The sequence below is a fragment of the Neophocaena asiaeorientalis genome, unplaced genomic scaffold (assembly GCF_003031525.2).
Source record: "Neophocaena asiaeorientalis asiaeorientalis breed wild unplaced genomic scaffold, Neophocaena_asiaeorientalis_V1.1 scaffold67, whole genome shotgun sequence".
NCBI lineage: Eukaryota > Metazoa > Chordata > Mammalia > Artiodactyla > Phocoenidae > Neophocaena > Neophocaena asiaeorientalis.
The window spans coordinates 39,484-59,113 of record NW_020173731.1 but is presented as its reverse complement, the minus strand read 5'-3'; the positions used below and the strand labels follow the sequence as shown (position 1 = coordinate 59,113).

The 19,630-nt window shown below is 34.8% G+C and overlaps 1 protein-coding gene across 1 annotated transcript in view; it reads left to right on the top strand.

The window, feature by feature from the left end:
- Positions 1-327: 327 nt before the first annotated feature.
- EDEM3 (ER degradation enhancing alpha-mannosidase like protein 3) overlaps positions 328-19,630 on the top strand; it is a gene marked incomplete at its 3' end in the record, with an annotated part of 53,693 nt that continues 34,390 nt past the window's right edge. The window contains exons 1-4 of the mRNA XM_024750871.1: positions 328-693; positions 4,996-5,041; positions 18,080-18,180; positions 18,710-18,749. Coding sequence (XP_024606639.1) covers positions 533-693; positions 4,996-5,041; positions 18,080-18,180; positions 18,710-18,749 — 348 coding nt within the window. The remainder of the gene's footprint in view (positions 694-4,995; positions 5,042-18,079; positions 18,181-18,709; positions 18,750-19,630) is intronic.

The following is a 19,630-nucleotide window of genomic DNA, read 5'->3' as shown; positions in this document are numbered from 1 at the left end:
GCCCACCCAGAGTGGAAATTTAGCCCGGTGGAGTCGGATTGCGAGAGAGCCGTGGAGGAAGCAGTGAGCGATGGGAGCGGTAGTTTTCAGGCCTCAAGTTCACGGGTCGGAGGATGGCCGAGGCGAAAGGTCCCTCCCCGGTCCCGCCTTTTGTCCACGTCTCACTTCTCCCAGCCAATGCTCTCTCCTGTGCCCCGGGCCAGCCCCTCTCCGATCCGGCCCCCATTGGCCTTGAGGCTCAGCGTCTTGGGCCCTACCCGGAAGTAGCATTTGGGGAGGTGGTTTCCTAGACTACGACACCGGAAAGCTGGGGGAGGCGCTCTGGGCTGCTGAGAGCGGAGGGCGGTGGCAGCGCTGGCGCTGGGGACCGGCTCAGTGGCTTCGGGAAGCAGCTCGGCGACGGCGGCAGCTCGCGTTCCTCCGCATCCCGGCCTCGACACGGCTCGCAGCTCCTTTGCCACCGGCGTCCGGCAATGTGTCCCACCGGCCGGGCGTAGCAGCTGCGCGTGCGCGTGCGCGGAACCGCGGGGCCATGAGCGAAGCCGGCGGCGGCCGGGGCTTTGGGTACTCGGTCCCCCAGCGAGCGCCATGGAGCCTGGTGGCGGCGACGGCCGCGCTCTGCCTGGTGTCGGCCACGTCCGTGTGGACGGCGGGGGCCTCGCCCATGAGTAGGGAGGAGAAACAGAAGCTTGGGTAAGGGTGCTTGGAAGCCTGGGGTGGGTTTCCTCGTGAGGCTGACCACGGGCGAGGTGCCTGTCATTGCGACCCGGGCGCCCAGTGGCCTCTCCTGTCGCGATTGGGACGGCTGTTGCCTCGAGAGAACCCTGGCGGGGTGGACAGGGTCCGGGAAAGTGGGGGTCGCCGCCCGCGATGCTACCTCGCGGGATTGTCGGGGTGTCGCCCGGGCCGTCTGTGACACGTGCAGGCTCCTTAAGGCCAGCCGCGGTGTGTCAACGCGGCTGCCATGTCACTGGCCCGTGAAGGGGGCTACACACCGTTTCCCTGCGCGCGAGAGTTCCGAGGTTGCCTTTCATCAGAGACGTGGTTAAATTTCTTGCACAAGTGAGCTCCCAGGTGGGAAATGTTGCTGATCTCACAGCAGTTAAGGAAATCATGTTTACACCTGTTACGGAATAGGGGGCGTTCATTGGAACTTGAACTTTACACATTTTACTATTTCTTTGCAGTGGTTTTTTGCACTGCATTTTCATAGTAGAACAGTATTTGATGGTAGTATTCAAAAGCCTCAATTAAATATACCTATTCACTTTACTCAAAGTAGTTTTATCAGTCTTGAAAGTCATAAAATCTTCCGTTATATGTACAGCATTTAATTTAAAGTAAGTGTTCCTAATACACACCAGGTCCCACAAATGAATAAGGAAAAAGCCAAGAGCCAGTAGAAAATGGGCAAAGGGCGTGAAGAGTTAATTCACACAAGAGGAAATGCAAATGGGCAATAAACATGAAGTTACTCAACCTCATAAATGTGAGAGATGCAGACTAAAACAATGAAATAGTTGGGTTTTTTGCCATCAGGCTGGTAAATACAAAACACAATACATGGATGGAGTACTGACTGGATAGTTGAGGTGTGAGAAGGAACTTGGTGGGAGTGTAAATTGCTGTAATTTATTGACCGTCTTCTAAAATTTAAATTGTATGTATTCTTTGATTCATTAATCCCATCTCAGGGAATCTATCCTACAGAAATAAAAGCACTATTAAAGTAGAAATAGGTGTACAGGGATGTGCATTTTGAAAGAACAGAACTGTTCCTTGGAGCATCCATATTATGGAATAATATTCAGATATTAAGGAGGAGTTCGGTCATCGGAAGGCTACCCAGAATATACTCCCAAGGCCAAAAAGATGTAAGCTGTAGAATACTATCTGTAGTATCCCATGTTTTAAAAAAAACGGAGAAGAAATTGTTTAAGCTCAGAAAAACATGGAAAGATGACTACCTCCCGGAGTTACAATGGAGGTGAGGTCAAACCATCAGGTTTTGTTTTATCGATGTGTACAGACTTCCATGTTGTTTAAATTTTTGCAAGAGTCTTGTATTAGTTTTTAAATAAAATAGCAATAAAAGACACTTGTTGGAAAATTTAAAGTGTCAGTTATCAAAACAAAATTACCAGTAAACTCTAATAAGTGTCTTAAATTTTCTCTTTGTGAATTTAATGTATCACTGATAACTGTTTTACTGAAAACCCTACTCTGTGCCAGGCACTTTACATATACTATCTCTGTAATCCTCTCTACTTCTTAATGAGGTGGATGCGATTCCCATTTTGCAGATGAGGAAATTGAGACTCAAGGTTGACTTGTTCAACGTTACAGAGCTAAGTAAATGTTGGAGCCAGTATTCAAACCCGGGTCTGTATGACTTCAGAGCCTGTGCTCACTCCACTCTGCTACACTTCCATAAGACTTGGAGAGAGAAGCTTCAAGTCTGTTAAGGACAGCAAGTATTTTTATTTGATCACAACTCCCCTTTCTCCTTTTTTTGTTAAAAATTTTTGTTTGAAGAAAAGTCATTGGATAACTCATTTTTGACCAAAATAAAATTTTAATTGTAGAGCTCCAACCAAATTGGCTTGAGATTTCAGCTCAAATTTTGAGATCATTTATGAAAGTGAAGTTACAGTTATTTAGGCTTGTTAATTTAGATTGCCTTACTCTAGGGTAAGAGTAGAATAAGAGTCTATAGCTACAAACCACAAATACACATTGCTTGACTGCTTTCTCATCCAGGCATTTTCAGGAAACGGAACTATGATTTATTAGGTTTACCTGTACAATTTTTTTTGAAAACCCAAATAATGATTTATGATAAAAAACAGAAAATGCCTATCCCTTTCCCTACCCCCCGCCCAAACTAAACTGATGATAAAGACTGAAATTATCATGAATAGTATGCAATTGCTCGGTTGCTTGCAGTTTATAGTTTATGGAATTATTTACCTGGTTATATGTAGTCTTATACTTCCTGGAATTCATTTTTTGTTTTTGTGTTTTAAATGTTACAAAAGTTGTTAATGTTTTTACTTAAAAAATGAAGTATAAAACAGTTCAATTTCGGTAGCATTTTGGCAAGCAATGTAACTATAGAAAAAGCTGATTTATAGATCTAATTTCCAATACATTTTTATCCAGTTGTTGAATAGATATAAAACCTTATAGAAAAAAAATCTCTGTATAATATAGTAATTATTCTACCATTCTGTATTTAAATGAGTGTTAGGACTTATATGTGTAATTAGGAAAGAGAGAGAGCTCAACGGGATATTAAATACCTCCACTTTGAAGTATTTGTTGTGAAATTTGGTGATCATGTGCTGCATAAATGTAAGGATTGGAAAATAATGTGTCCTTGTTTGCAGTCGTGATTTATTCATAGTCTTGAAGCTTGAATGCTTGCAAAGTTGGGTTACCAAGTTAAAGCTTGTGTTACCTGTAATACACGTGTCTAGGCACTACTATTACCAGTTACAGAAATTTACTTCTTGACAATAATTTTGTATTTATTTCAGGGGAAGGAAAAGAGAATTTCCATATTCCATTTATTGATATCAGTGCTTGAAGGGAAAATTGAGCTCCTTTTTTTGGTTTGTTTATTAGCTAATTTGAGAGCTCTTTATCCCCTGCAATATAATAAAAAAACGTCTAGAAGGATTTTTTGAGATACTCTGTAATTTTCTGAGATAACTTGATCCATATTCTATCATACATATAAACATATAAAGAATTAGTGTTTTGGCAAAGTGACTTATCACCTTGTTAATGATTAGGTGTTTTTAAATGATTATTATTTGTAAAAAGTTGTCAGGACTTAGCTTCTTCAGTTCACAAGTTTGAGTGTACTTGATTCTGCTGGTTATTATAGCCAGGATCTGGAAATTAGTCCTTTTCTGTCTGCTAGCTATATTATTACCAGTATTTCATCATCCATGATTACAATTTTTAAAATGATAATTGCAATATAACAGGAGGTAAAGTAAAAATATATCCAGCCATTTTCTTTAATATTCTCTTCAATTCTTGCCATTAGTGATTGGAACTTTGGGAATAATAGTAAGAATTAATAAAAGATTATTAAAATATTTTTCTTCTGCTAATTATTGAGAGACTTGGCCTTGCCTAGCCATAACATTTTTTGCAGTTTTTCCTATAACCTTCACTCCCCCAATTTGAGAGTGTTTAATTGAAAGACTGATTCCTTGGTCCCAATCTTGTGGATTTTGACTTAGTAAATCTGGCGTGGGGATCAGAAATTTCCATTTTACACAGTCATTTTGGGGATTTTGAGAAACAGAGTTAGCCAAAATACACAGATCTCTTTTCGAGAATTAGTTTTCTCATATCAGGGGTGAATATTGTTTATTTGACTTTTGACAAAGTTTTTTAAAGGAGCCAAAGGTACATCATAAAATGTATCTTTTGGAAATATGACAAACATTAACAGAAATGTGTTAAACTAGGCATTAGTGATCTTATTCATTTAAGGGGAAAGGCAGAGGCTTCATAGAGTATCGTTATTTCATAGCAATACACACACCAACCCCTTTCTTTTGGTAGAATGTATAGTATAAGCAATACATGGTAACAGTTATTTCTTTTGGGTCTCTTCAATATTTTCCCCTTTCAAGACATTTATGTTAAATAATTTTGTTAAGAGGTAATTGTTTTTCATCATCAGATTTTCTTCTCTCTGCATGGCATGTATCATTCAGCAGTTTTCTTAGGAAATATTATAAAATGACTTTTACATAAATTGCTAGAATAGGAAAAGTTTGGCTCATCTCTGCGTGATTCGTGAAAGCTTGTCTACTAACATGGGTGTATTTCCTGACCCTGTTTGTGTTCCTTCCTAACTAAATTTTTCTTTTGTTTTTTATTGGTATATGTTTATGAAGGAGCATTAACTTTTTGAAAGACAATAAATAGAATATACTTAACTTTTTCCCATTTCTGCTCTTTTAAAATTAGGAATCAAGTACTGGAAATGTTTGATCATGCTTATGGTAACTACATGGTAAGTAGAAAGCTTATCTTTATATACCATTTATGAGAGCTGATTATTATGTGAGCACAGTCAACTGGGAATTTTAAAACCTGAATTAATATGTTTTATTTCCTTTAAAAAATTGTTATTAATTTTTTTAAAGGAAGTTTTAAAAAAATAGTACAAACATAGGCTAACAGAGTATTCCTGATAGTGGTTCTTAGAGAACCAATTTATTGAATAGGTAAGAATAAATTGAATTAGATTATGAAACTTTGTATCTAAATAGTTTCCTTTGATGCTATCAACAGTGTTTATTAAATATATAGTTAAGGTGGATGTAAACATGAGTAAGATGTTATCTCTGGCCCTAAGGAAATTGATTCTCTTAATTAAAAAAAAAAACTATTTACAAAATTACTTTATTCACTCTGAAAAAAACAATTGCTTAAGAGAGTCAAACTGTCACCTAGTTTCTGTCCAAATTATATCCTCATAGTATGCCTTGATTTGAATATATTTTGCTTTCTAGATATGCTGATCCATATTGTTTTAAAATGTCTTAGTGCTCACTTGAGATGAAGTAGCAAGTTCAGTTTTACAAGATGAAAAAGTTCTGGAGACCTGTTGCGCCATGGTGAATATACTTAATGCTGTTAAACTTACACTTAAAGATGGTAAATTTTCTGTTACATGTTTCGAACCACAATTAAAAATTTAATCCCCCTCTAGTACAGGGGTAGGAGGTGGGGAAGGACATCTGTAGCTGCTCCCCCGCCCTGGCCACCTCTTGCCACTCAATAAAATGATCTTAAACTGCAAAAACATAGTGATAATAATTTTTAAAAGATAACTAGCCAGTAAATTTTAGAATTCAAAACATAATTTTACATGTAAATTTGTGTAATTTTGAAGAGTTTAATCAAATTATTCTGAGAATTACTTCTTATGCCTTATTATGTCAGCAGATCTTCTTTTATGATTAAAGCCTATAAAATGTAGTTGGGAAAAGTTTGGCAGAGCACTAACTTTAATTGATTCTGCTTTAAGAATTTTTCAACTGATTCTGAGTCTATTTTTCTATTACCCAAAAATCTTTATATATTGACATTATCTTTATGAACATGTAAGTACATAAAGTACATATGCTTTTATGCATTTTTGTATTTTTTAAACATGTCTTATATTTGATAATTCTTATTCCCTTTTATACTGTACAGTTTTTAAGAGCACATACTGAGTTCTTAAATGTTTTTAGGACATGATGGAGGTGAAGTTTCAGGTATTTTTAACCATGTTGAAAACACAGTTTTGAATTCATTTCTCAAGACTCAGCCATTCCCTTAACATTTCTTTCAAAATCATTTATCCCTGGTTAATTCAGTTTGGGCAAAGCATAATTTAACAAATCTAAGCTAGTAGTTTTAAGGCGGCCAAGTGGGTCCAGGGTACACCCTCAAACCTAAGCCATGTCATAAATGCGTACTTTTCGTTCCAAAGTTGAATGCAGTGGTGTACAGCTGGATTAATTCAATACATCTCACTCTGAATAGGATCCTCTCTTTGTAAAGCACGGTATCTTTAACATCTTGTTCCTTAATAGGTAAACAGCTGAAAGTTATATCAGTACATTTTTTCCTACTATAGAAATGGGTTTCTGACAGAGCAGGTACCAAGGGCAGCCCTCAGAGGACTTCCTGGTCCAATTCCTATTTATTGGACCCTAACTGGGTAACTTTCTATTATACCCACCTGCCTACAAGATCTAAAAGAGAGGGATTTCAATTCCAAAGACTGGAAACTCCTGGAATTAACACCCCTCTCCATTTTTCCAGTGGAGTCACACCCACCTGCAGTATACTGCAATATGTATTTTTAAATATTCAACTGTTTTACAACATGAGTGACTCTTGCAATGTACTTGTGCTATGTTCAATTTATGTGAGGTTTGTAACCCAAGATTTAGTCTAGAATTCACACTTCCCCTTTTCAAGTTCTCAACTAACATGAAACAGTTCTAAAATATTAAACAGAGACCAGGTGCCCTGTACTTGTTATATGAAGTCAGCTGAAAATTTTTTCTAGTTCCTATACTCAGAAACACTGTTAGCTTGCTGTATAGGTTTTATAGTGAGACGGGTTTGAGTTCAAATCCTATCTCAGCTATTTAGCTTGGACCCTAAACAGATCATTTAATCCCCCTGAGCAGTGTCTTCCTATGTAAAATGGGGATAAGTACAAAGGATTATTGTAGACTCTAGGATTTTTGAGAACAAGAGACCATTTTCTTTAATTTTTAATAAATTCATCTTCTGTGCCTGTGCCTAGCTAGCATCATGCCTGGTACATAAATGTTTTATGTTTTGGTTTTTTGGTTTTGAAAGAACTGAATTGAATTCTTGTGAAGGTGTAATCAGATTTTTTTTTTGCATTTGATTATTGTGATATATCTTTGCCTTTTAAAATCAAAGAAATCATTTCGTAAATTTTATTAAAAATACAAGTTAATGGTAAATTTGGGGATCTATAACTCTGTTTACTTTGGTGTAGTCAGTTGCCTCCTATGCTAAAATGTAAAATGCCTGGCACATGGTAAGCATTTAATAAATGTTGAAAACTTTTCATTTCTTACTAGTTTTTAAAAATATTTCTCTCCAGTCTAGTATACAATTACAGCAATTCCTTTTAACTTTCTTGGTTCCCGGGAAAACACTGTTATTTTCCAAAGACAAGCAAAATAATATGATTAAGAGCAAGAACTCTGGAAATGAAGCAGGACACCCTGAGGTGGCTCTGCCACCTACCAGCTGGGTTACAATGGGAAAGTTACCAGATCTCCCTGAACCTATTTCTTCATCTCTCTAAAATGGTTCACCTGCCTCACAATGTTGTTGTAAGGATTAAACAAGTTAATACAATTAAAGTGCTTAGAACTTGTGTCCAGCAAATAGGAAGCACTGTGTAAGAGTTTACTGCTACCAACTGCTGCTGCTACCATCACTGCTACTAGTAATTCATTCTCTACCTGAGATTGAAATTGCCCTCCTAAAATTTGTCGAGGCTTTAACTCAGAACTCATTCCCCAGATTGTGCATAGAACTTTCTTCAAACACACTCATTCTTTCCTTGTTCTAGGCGTGCAGCCTTTGAGCTTTTATTATTTTTTTAATGACTCCCCAGGTTCTATTAATGCTGTTTTTCGATAACAATGCCCTGCCAGCCTTAGGTAGATTACTGCATCTCTACCATCTCTTGGTGTTACATCCAGGAATTTTCTGATTTTATCAATTAATAGCATAAGTACTGACAGTCGTAACAACTGTACTTGACAGATCTCTAGCCCCAATTAGACTGCAGTTTATCCACAATGAATTGCACAGATGGCTTTCTCTTTTCCCGAAATAGCATGAAATTAGATGTTTGTTTTGGCAGTTCTTGAGTGACCTTATTTACCTTTAGACCACAGCTACTTTAGGGCTTCTATTAGCATGTTTTTAGTATTTGTGCTGAGGTCTGTTTGCAGATTAATTTAGATGACAAAATACGTGTATTTAGGCTACCAAATAACCATTTTGGATCTGAGCTCTCTGATCTGATCTTTGTCTTGTAATGTTTTTCCTGTCTACTGTAGATAACTCAGTTATTCACTGTTATAAGCAGAAGCTACTTTGGTAGAGCCCTAAACATTATAAATAACTCTAAAATCGTTGGTAAGCAGAGTTTCCTTTAACTAGTAGCATCATACCAATAACCACTTTTAAGCTTGATTTTGTGAGTGCACAGTTCAGAGAAAGAGATCAGTCTTTATCATTTAAATAAAAGGAACTGTTTTAAAATGTAACTTTCTTGTGGATTTCTAGATTTATGTAAGTTTTCTTAGAATTATTTTTTTTCTAATTTTTTAAAAACATTTTTTATTGTGGTAAAATATACATAAAATTTACCATTTTAACCCTTTTTAAGTGTACAGTCCTATGGCATTAATTACATTCACATTGTTGTGTAAATATCACCATCCATCTCTAGAACTTTTTCATATTTCCTTTTTGAAACTGTGTACCTAATGTTTCTTTTTGATAGTTTCTTCATCAAAAAGAGTACTTCTGTAAATAAAGTAGTTTCGAAGTGATATTAATAGTTGGGAGGAGGGAAGATATAAATGTATGTACATTTTTTTGCATAGACGATTGTAGGACTACCTTTTATTAACCATTGTTCCTTGGCCTCTACTTATAGAACATCCTAAAAATCTGCCAAAATGACTTAAGAAATTCTCTAGTATCCTCTCATAGTTTTTGTTTTTTTAAATCACACTCTGATATTCCATGTAGGATTTTAATAGAACCAGGTCTTTCTATTTATTTAGGTAGAATTTATAGAGAAAAAGATTTCCAATTTCAAATGCATGGTTCTGAGTCAGACAGTTGTATATAGTTGTTTAACCACCACCACATTTATGATCTAGAACATTTCCATCACCCCAAAAAGCTTCCTCATGCTCCTATGCAGTCAGTTCCTTTTCTCCACCTCTGACCTCTAGCAACCATTGTGATTGGCTCTTTGTCACTAGTTTTCCCTTTTCTAGGATTTCATATCAATGGCACCTTAAAATACGCATGTAGTGTTTTGGTTCACATTCTTTCCTGTAGCGTGCTGTTTTTGAGATTTGTCCATGTTGTTGGAGATATTGTAGTTCCTATTTATTGCTCAGTAGTATTCGTTGATTTGATAGAACACAGTTTATTTATTCATTCACCAGTTGATAAATATTTAGCTTGTTTCTGGTCTTTGGCTATTACTAAAAGACTGCTGTGAATCTGTGAATGCAAATTTTTATGTGGACATACATTTTCATACTTAGGAATGGGATTGCTAGGTCATATGGGAAGGTTAAGTTTAACTTTTTATAAGAAACTGCCAAACTTTTCTAAAGTGACTGTAACATTTTGCATTCCACACAAGCAATTATAAGAATTTTAGTTGCTCCACACCTTCTCCAACACTATGTATTTTCAGTCTTTTTAATTTTAGCCATTCTAGTGGGTGTGTAGTGGTATTTTGTTGTGATTTTAATTTGATTTTTTTCTGATGACTAATGATGTTGAAAATCTTTCCATGTGCTTAGTAAATCTTTTTTTGGTGAAACATCTGTTCAGATCTCTTGCCATTTTAAAATCAGGTCATTTGTCCTGTTATAACTGAGTCATAAGAGATATATATTTTCTGGATATCAGTCCTTTATCACATATGTGTTTTGCAGGTATTTTCTCCCCGTCTGTACTTTGCCTTTTAATTTCTTAATGTCTTTTGAAGTGCAAATGTTTTAAATTGTGACCAAGTCCAATTTATCCTTTTTCTTTTATGATTCATCTCTTTTATAGCCTACCTAAAAGAATATTTGCCTAGCCCAGGGTCACAAAGATTTTCTTGTTTTCTTCTAGCTGTTTTATAATTTTAGCTTTTTCAATGAGATCTATTACCCATTTTGAGTTAATGTTTGTATATATGATGTGAGGTAAAGGTTTCTTTATATATATATTTTTTCTATGTGGATATCCAATTATTCCAGCACTATTTGTTGAAAAAAGTATTTCCTTGCCCCACTGAATTACTTTGGCACCTTTGTAAAATCAATTAGCTGTATCTGCATGGATCTGTTTGTAGACTGTATTTTTTTCCACTGGTAAATATCTGTTTGTACGTCAGTATCACCCTGTCTTGAGTTACGTGATATTAAGTCCTGAAATCAGGCAATGTAAGTCTTTCAGCTTTGTTCTTTTTCAAAATTGTTTTGAATATTTTAGGTTCTTTGCATTTCCATGTAAATTTTAGAATCATGTTGTCAGTTTCTACAAAAAAAAGCCTATTGAGCTATTGATTGGGATTATGTTGAAATCTATAGATCAATTTGGAGAGATTGACTTCTTAACAGTATCAAGTCTTTCAATCTATGAACATGATGTCTCTGTCCATTTATTTAGTTCTTAATGTTAGCAGTGGTTTGTACTTTCCAGTGTACAGGTCTTGCACATCTTTTGTTAAATTTATTCATAATTATTTCACATTTTTTATGCAATTGTAAATGGTAGTTTTTCAAATTTTAATTTCCAATTGTCCATGTTATACAGAAATACAACTTTTTTCTGATAACCTTAGATCCTTGCTAAATTCACTTATTTCTAGTAGCTTTTTTGGTAGATTCCTTAGGATTTCCCACATGGTCAATCATGTCATCTGCAAACAAAGACTTTTCGTTCTTCCTTCCTCCAAACTATGTGCCTTTTATTTCTTATTATAGCAGTGGCTAGGACTTACAGTATTATGTTGAAAAGAAGTGGTGAGATCCTTGTCTCATTCCTAATCTTATGGAGAAAGCAGTTAGCCTTTCACTGTTAAGTATGATATTGGCTGTAGGTTTTTCATAGATGCTCTATATTAAGTTCCTTTCTATTTCTAGTTTGCTGAGAATTTTCATCATCACAGGGTATTTACTGAATTATGTCAAATGCTTTTTCTGCATTATTGATAACAATCTTCCTAAAACAATCTGTTGGTAGCAGGACTTTATTTCATTATAACATTATTTATTATCATTTATTTCATATAATATTATTTCATAAGTTCAACTAACTTTATCATTGATCAAAACCAAATTGATTAACATATATTGAAGAATTTGGAAACTTTTGTTCTCATCGTATTTTGATTAGAAACTTTTAAAGCATGCTAACACTCTGTTGTGATTAATTTAAAATTTTATGAGACAACTGCAGTTTTGTTACTTATTTCTCCTCAGCGCTGAGAAACATTCCAGAAAATATGTTACCTCCAAGGATCATATGTTCAATGTAGAAGTGTTAATAATTTAATAGTTTAGATAAATGGAATCCTTAACACCTGAAAAATGGTTTAATAAGTGAGTATAAATAGTGAACAAAAGGAAAAAGGAAAATTTGCCTTGGAGTGGAAAGAGAACTGAGAAATTATGCAAGTTCAGTCAGTAATTAGCATATGCTATCAATATATGATACATCTATCTTTTATTAAGTATCATTTAGTTTTTATTTTAGGAAGGAATACCTTACCTGCCTCAAGGAGGGAGGTGTTTAACAATAAGGATCTGGAATAAACCATTTGAAATGTATGTAACTTTATGGGAAATTAAATAGATTTGATATCTTCAATAACTCACTATTATAAATAATACTTTTGTCTTATTAGTAGAATAAAGTCTCTTCCCTTTGCCTAGTTTTTGGAATTGGTTTTACTAAAAAGTCAGTTTTGGATGCCACTTTGATTTGAGTGTTTTGAAGCAGAGTTATATCAAAGTGGCAGTAAATTTAGAATCTGATGTGGAGAGTCTACTATGTTTTGTTTTATTTTATGTTTTTGCTCTTACTTTTAGCTAGGCACCTGTTCTACTTAATTGATATAGGACTCTTTTATCACCTGAGTTTTATTTTGAGTGATAATTTTGAAAGGTTTTTTTTTCTGGCTCTGAGTCATAGCAGTATGAATTTCTTATCCTTTGTCTTGGCAATACATTGTGAAGAGAAGGCATTACTGTAACCTCAAATAGCCAGGATGTTTGAAGTGTAATACAGCTGTTTATGTGCCATGTATGCATTTCTCTGAATTTATGCAAACCAACTGTAGTTAGCTTTGTGGTTAACCCAAAGAAAAGGCTGTGGTTTTGTTGCTATCGTTAATGTTGAAACGGGGAACATAAAGTATTTTTACACCTGGTTCAAAACTCCCTTATTTGATTATTCCGGTTTGCAGTTGCTATTAATATTTTTCTTACCTGGATGAGCTTCGGGTTTGAGTTTATTTCAGACAAAGGTGTTTGTGTATGTTTGTGAGTGTTTTGCAAAACCCTAAAAATAGTAGTATTAAGCTTTACAAGCAGCGGTTTAAAAAGTCAAGAGCTCTTTACAATTAGATTAACATTTAAATGATCTCTTACAAAGTACCTTGCAAAATATATCAGCAAGTTTCAAAAAATATTACTTATCTTGAGTTACTTCTAAGTGTTGTTTATATGTGTTAGATATAAAACTATAAAGCAGGTGGGATAGGGAGGGTGGGAGGGAGACACAAGAGGGAGGAGATATGGGAACATATGTATATGTATAACTGATTCACTTTGTTATAAAGCAGAAACTAACACACCATTGTAAAGCAATTATACTCCAATAAAGATGTAAAAACAAAAACAAAACTATAAAGCAATAAAAACATTGTGCATTCTGATAACTCACGGTTCTATTGGAATTAACTGAAAAAGTAGTTAGGAACTTGACATCTAAAAGACACATGTAAAAGTAATTAGGAATTTATACTAAAAATATATAGTATTAATATTATGAAATATTGAATTCAGAATTTAGTAGCTGCATGTGGATTCTAATTATATCAAAACATTTGTTGCCTGGAATCCTTTCCTTAGGAAATAAATCATTGTAGAGCACAAAACTTTTTAAAATACCTGAAGGATTGCAGTCTGCGGTGCTTTTTGTATTTAGTCTACTTTAATTTAAAAAATTTTTTAATTAATTTATTTTTGGCTGCATTGGGTCTTTGTTGCTGCGCACAGGTTTTCTCTAGTCGCGGCGAGTGGGGGCTATTCCTCGTTGTGATGTGCGGGCTTCTCATTGTGGTGGCTTCACTTGTTGCAGAGCACGGGCTCTGGGCACGTGGGCTCTAGAGCGCAGGCTCAGCAGTTGTGGCACATGGGCCTAGGTGCTCCGTGGCATGTGGGATCTTCCCGGACCAGGGCTCGAACCCGTGTCCCCCGCATCGGCAGGCGGATTCTTAACCACTGCACCACCAGGGAAGCCCTTTAATTTAAAAAAATTATTTTTGATCTTTCCCTTTGTGTTCACCATGTGTTTAGTGTTCCTGACCTCTGTTCTGTTTTTCTGCTGCTAATGTGCTGTGAGTTTGGAATCTAGATAATCGAGTTTAGTGAGAGGCAGTAGGATAGAGTTGGACATTGGGAATCAGGAATATTTTTGCTGAATTTTAAGAATTAAGAATCATGTGGACATACAGGTATAGGAGGAACAAGTCATCTTCAAGGTACAAAAGATCAGACTAGTCTTAGAAACTTTGCCAAGGTGATACTTAATGAACAAGAAGGGTGTGGAATAGTATTTTCAGATTTCTGAAGGAAAGAACATATGTTGCAGGCATTTTATAACCATTCAGATTGTTCTTCAAGTATAAGGCAAGAGCCAGCCTAACCCAGAAGTACCAGAAAAATAACAGTACCGATGACACTATTTAAAAATAACTAAACAAAAATAACTTACATGAGAACAAAGTTCAGTCAACCAAGAGATGAATCAAAATAAAAACTCAAGAATGGAGAAGCCAAAGAAAAATGGTGTGTGTTGACTCCATTTAAGTAGAATTCTAACACTAGCAACTGTGGGAATTATAGTTCCAGACCAGAATACAAATGTTATAAACCTTTTAAAATCTTTGTCAAACATTAAAAATTTTCTTTCTGATAAATATAAATGTACAGAGAAATTTTTTAAATAGCTGAAACTATTATTTAGTATACCATAATTCAAAATATTAGAGACTTTGAAATTGAAAATGTTATTTCTTTGCAAAAACTTCACTAAGTTAGAACAGTGCTTGCCTTGCTTGCCTTCTTCTCATTGTATAACTCAAGATATGGGCCATACATCTCTGCTATACCTTGTATAGAAGGTATAAAAATTTCAATATTTGGATCAGCTTCAAAAATTTTAGCCTTTGCCCTCTGTGTCATGAAATATCTCTGGGAATTCCTTTAATGGGGAGTTTTCTGCAGGCAATATTTCCTCTGCAATGTCCTTATCCTTTTATGTCACAACCAGTTTTTTCATCTATGTGGATAATTTGGCCTTCACTAAATTCCTCTGGCTCCATATCTAGATACTGTTTGAATGGCAGCAGTATCAACATTCCATGGTCAGCTGTTTCTTCTGTAACCCCTTTTATGTTCAATTTGAATTTCACTTACAGTGTTATCACTTTTCATTTCTTTGTGAACTTTCATCCTCGTTGGTTAATTTCCTCTTTTGATTATTTTTATAAATTGTCAAACTGTCATGTAGGATTATCACTAGGTGACAAGGAGGCACATAACTTCATGCTTGCTGTCTGTGAACTAAACAATAGATACACAGTGATCAGTCACTAATTCCACTTTGAAAGGAGTTGTGTGATTGATCACTGATTATTTACATAGTGATCTGTGGGTTGAAGAACAAGCATCAAAGTTTGCATTCTGTGCAATTACTTAATAATACAGTGGTACCTGAGATTTGAACTATGTTTTTGAGAGTTTATTTAAGTAAATTGTGGATATCAATTTTTAAGTGTATAGTGAAAACATGCAAAGTGAAAACTGCCTATAATAATATAATTGATAAAAATCCTGAGTTGAATTGGGGAAAGGTAAGAGTATATTAATCCTATTATTCTTGTCAAGTAGTCAGTAAATATTGTCTAAAGTTGAAATATGTAAACACAGTAATTCTAGCTTCTAAATGTTTCTCATAGTCACATTTTATTAATTTTAGAAGAATCTTTTAGGGACACTCCCCTGGTGAAGAAAATACAAACTTCAGCAGGGTTTTCTTATTTCCCTCCTTTTCTGTTAAGACCCTCAACCAGTAGGTGGAGATATTCTAGTCCAGTTTCATTGAAGCAACTACCCAACTTAAAGAACCTACTTCACTGGCTTATGGCCATGCATGCAGGGCCAACAGCATCAAATCTCATACCCTTTGGGCATTAACATATTTCCCACTAAGGCCTGTCTTTTTATTCCTAATGCCCATGTTGTGGTCAGTGCAGCTTCACCTTCTATACTCAGCTATTCAGTTTTAGTACTTGAACATTTCTTTCCTCATTCTCAAGCTCAGCTATGTATTAAAAAGAATTTAAAAAATTTATACAACATTTCACTGTGTGTAGTAGACAGGAGGAAGGATTCTTGCATGTGCTTCATTATCACCTGGACTAGAAATACTGTGTCATGATCATTCATTAAAAATATCTATTCAGTAGTATGCCAGACTATAAAGTGCCTATTAGTTGAATCACTCTGTTGTACACCTGAAACTGACATAATTTTGTACATCAACCTATTTCAATAAAAAAGCACCTATTAAGAAATATTAAGAAATATGTGAGACCTATATGAGGAAACTGAATTCATAAAAGAAGATCTGAATTAATACATTGATGTAGTATTCCTAGATTGGAAGATTTCATTGGTAAAGATATCAATTCTCCCCAATTAAGCTCTTCCAATTAAACTCTCAATGGAATTTTAAGGAAATTTTAAAGTTATCCAGAAGAGTAAACTTGAAAAAGTCATTAAGAAAATTTAGAAGAAAATAATTGAGGGGAGTGAACTGCTTAACCAAGTAGCAAGGCATGTTGCAAAGATAGAATGATTAAGATAATGGTTTTGAAGCAGGAAGTAGGTTTGTGGAACAAAGTAGAGGCTATACAACTGTATGTTTGTGTAGACACTTTTGAACTAATAAAGCTGTATTTCAAGCAATTAGGGAAAGGATGAATATTTTAAAAGGTGGTTTGTAAGAAATTGGCTATTTGGGGGAACAAATACAGTTACATCCCTATTTCACATCATAAACAAGATTAGATTCCAGGTGGAGTAAATATCTAGACATAATAAAAATAAAATTATAAATAGAGTACTGTTTTCAGAGACTCAAGATAGCCTTCTTAACCATACCTGAAATTTAGAAACTATGAAGAAAGAGACTAATAGATATAACTACATATATAAAGCTTAAAATAAAAAGTACCATAAACAAAGTTAAAAGCCAAATGAAAGACAGGAGAAAAGTGCTTACTGTGTATAACAGTGTATAAGGAGTCTCTTGGCTAATAAGACAACCAATAGAAAATGAACAAAGGGTATAAACAGACATTTCAAAAAAAGAAATAGCAATGGCTAATACAAAAAGATATTTATCCTCATTAATAATGAAACTTGAGATACCATTTTTTATCCACGCTATTGGCAAAATGTAAACTATTGATCATCTCCTATGTTAGAGTATTGTAGGAGTGTAAATCGGTGTCTTCAGTTTGATAGTAGCTATCAAAAATTAAATATCCATACCTTCGACCCATTGGGTCTGGCTTTAGGGATTTAATCTGTAGAAATACAAGCATATGTACAAAAGACATGGCCATATAGCTGTTTATTGAAGCATTTTTTATACAGTGAAAAATTGAGTTCAACCTGCACATTCATCAATAGAGGAATAAATAAATAAATTTTAGCATATTCATTCTTTGGAATAGAATATGAGGAGCAAGTACTATGAAGTAAGTGTATAGGCTCTGGAGTCAGGTTGCCAGGTTCGAATTCTGGATCCATCATTTACTAGTTGCATAGCATAGGCTTACTTAACTTTTCCGGGCCTCAGTTTTCTCATCTATAAAATGGAAATAATTGAATCTGTTTCAGAGGGTTGTGTGATAGATAAAGTATATAGAACAGTGCTTAGAACATAAGTACTCAATAATACTAACTAATATTAAATTATCACTTTGCAGTTATTAAAAAGAATAAAATACATCTGTAAAATTCCAGCATGGAAAACCCCATAGTGATTTAAGTAAACAAATTTTAGGACAGTGTATGCATATGGCATGAGTACCTATTTGTAAATGAAATTTTTAAATGATATATGTGCATGTATTTCAGTGTGTGTGGATAAATCTGGAAGGATAAATGCAATTGTAACAGTAATTATCTCTGGGGAGTGAGATTGGGTGGAGGGGAAATGGATTGTCAGATTTTCAAAGAAATATTTTCCTGTATTTTTTTTCCAAGCATGTATTGTATTTATAGCTAAAAAGTTTTTTTTTTCTTTTAAGGTTCCATACACTGTAAGGATAGTAGAATTTTTGATTAACTTTTATTTTACTTAAAAAAAAAAAAACCTGTGAAAAGTTGTGTTCTCTAAATGATGGGTGCTTTCTCTTGTTTTCCTTAGTGACTCACTGAGATTTTCCTTGCAGGAACATGCGTACCCAGCTGATGAACTCATGCCTTTGACCTGCAGAGGTCGAGTTAGAGGCCAAGAGCCAAGTCGGGGTGATGTTGATGATGCCTTGGGAAAGTGAGTATTAACAAAGGGATGGCATGGCATCTAAGAGTTCCCAAGTCTTAAGACATCTCAGAGACAGTGTACAGTTGTGTATCTGGGGATTGGTTAAATTTCAAAGACTGCTTTAAGTATTACATTAAGTTCCTTTATTCCTTTCTGTTATCTTTTGTAAAATATTAATCAGTTTACCTCTTAGATCAGTGGAAAGTTGAGTAGTTAAGATGGATGTAACTTTTAGAATGTATATAAAGTCATTGATGTGTTATAAGATGTTGATGCTTTAGTATTTTTATTTGCTTTTAAAAGAGCTAATGAATATTTCTGTTCATTTTGAAAGATATGTAGTTAATGCTGAACATAAATGTGATGTTAAGGCTTTTCAGGTTCTTTCAGTGTTTTACAAGTTACACGGTACTGTAGATGCATGGAAGTACTAGTTAATGGAAGCTTCCAGTCAGTAGGATGTAGATATGTCTGCTTATACATTCATGGATAAGATATTCAGAATTCTAATGTATATCTTACTATACTTGTTTCTTAGATTTTCCCTGACACTGATTGATTCTTTGGACACTCTTGTGGTAGGTTTGATTCTTCTTGAATTATTTTATATATTTCTTAATATGTGCACTCAAGTATTACGAATATAATCGTTACACAGTAAGTCTGAAATAGAAGCCTTCAGAATTTAAGATGATTTGATCTTTGCTTCTAAATAAATCTTTCACACTCTTGAATTGATAACGTCATGTGAATGTCAAGTGAAATTATGTAGAATCATGGAGATACTCAAATAATTTATAGGTATTGTCAGTTTGTGTGATGGCCCCTTAATCAGGAAAGTTGTTTCCCTTTGGACAAGGAGGTTGATGATATTGGAAGAAAGTAATTCTAGAAAATGCCCTTGATATTCTTGTTCCAGAAAGACGTGCCACAATCATACTAAAATTGTTAAATTAGAATTTTTATGTGTTATGTTCATTAAAAATTAAATTTTTTATCAGAAGTGATTTTTAGCACCAAGTGATCACTACTTGGCACTCCTTTTAAACCTCATGGGGTACAAAATCATTTAAATTAATTCTAGTTGGGGACAGTTTGTGATGGCAGAGGGGAATGATCGAATTCCAGATGTCATGATTTCTAAAGGTAGTGTCTTTCTAGTTCTTCACTCTCAGATCATTTATGGTATAAAAATTAGGCTTGTTTCAGGATTTTCCTTAAGGCATAGTTCTCAACTTTGAGTTAATGTCTGAAGTATTGATTAATACTTTTTTAAAAAGACAGCCTTTGTGGTGGCAGAAATTTTTCAGAACCTGGCTTTTCTTCCCAGTATTGATTCTACATTCTTCTTTCACTGGGTGATTCTTTTTTCTTTTTCTTTTTTAACCAGAGACTGTCAACTATATCAGCACCTTGGAAATATTACCTATGAAGTTTTAAAAAATATGCTTCTCTCCCA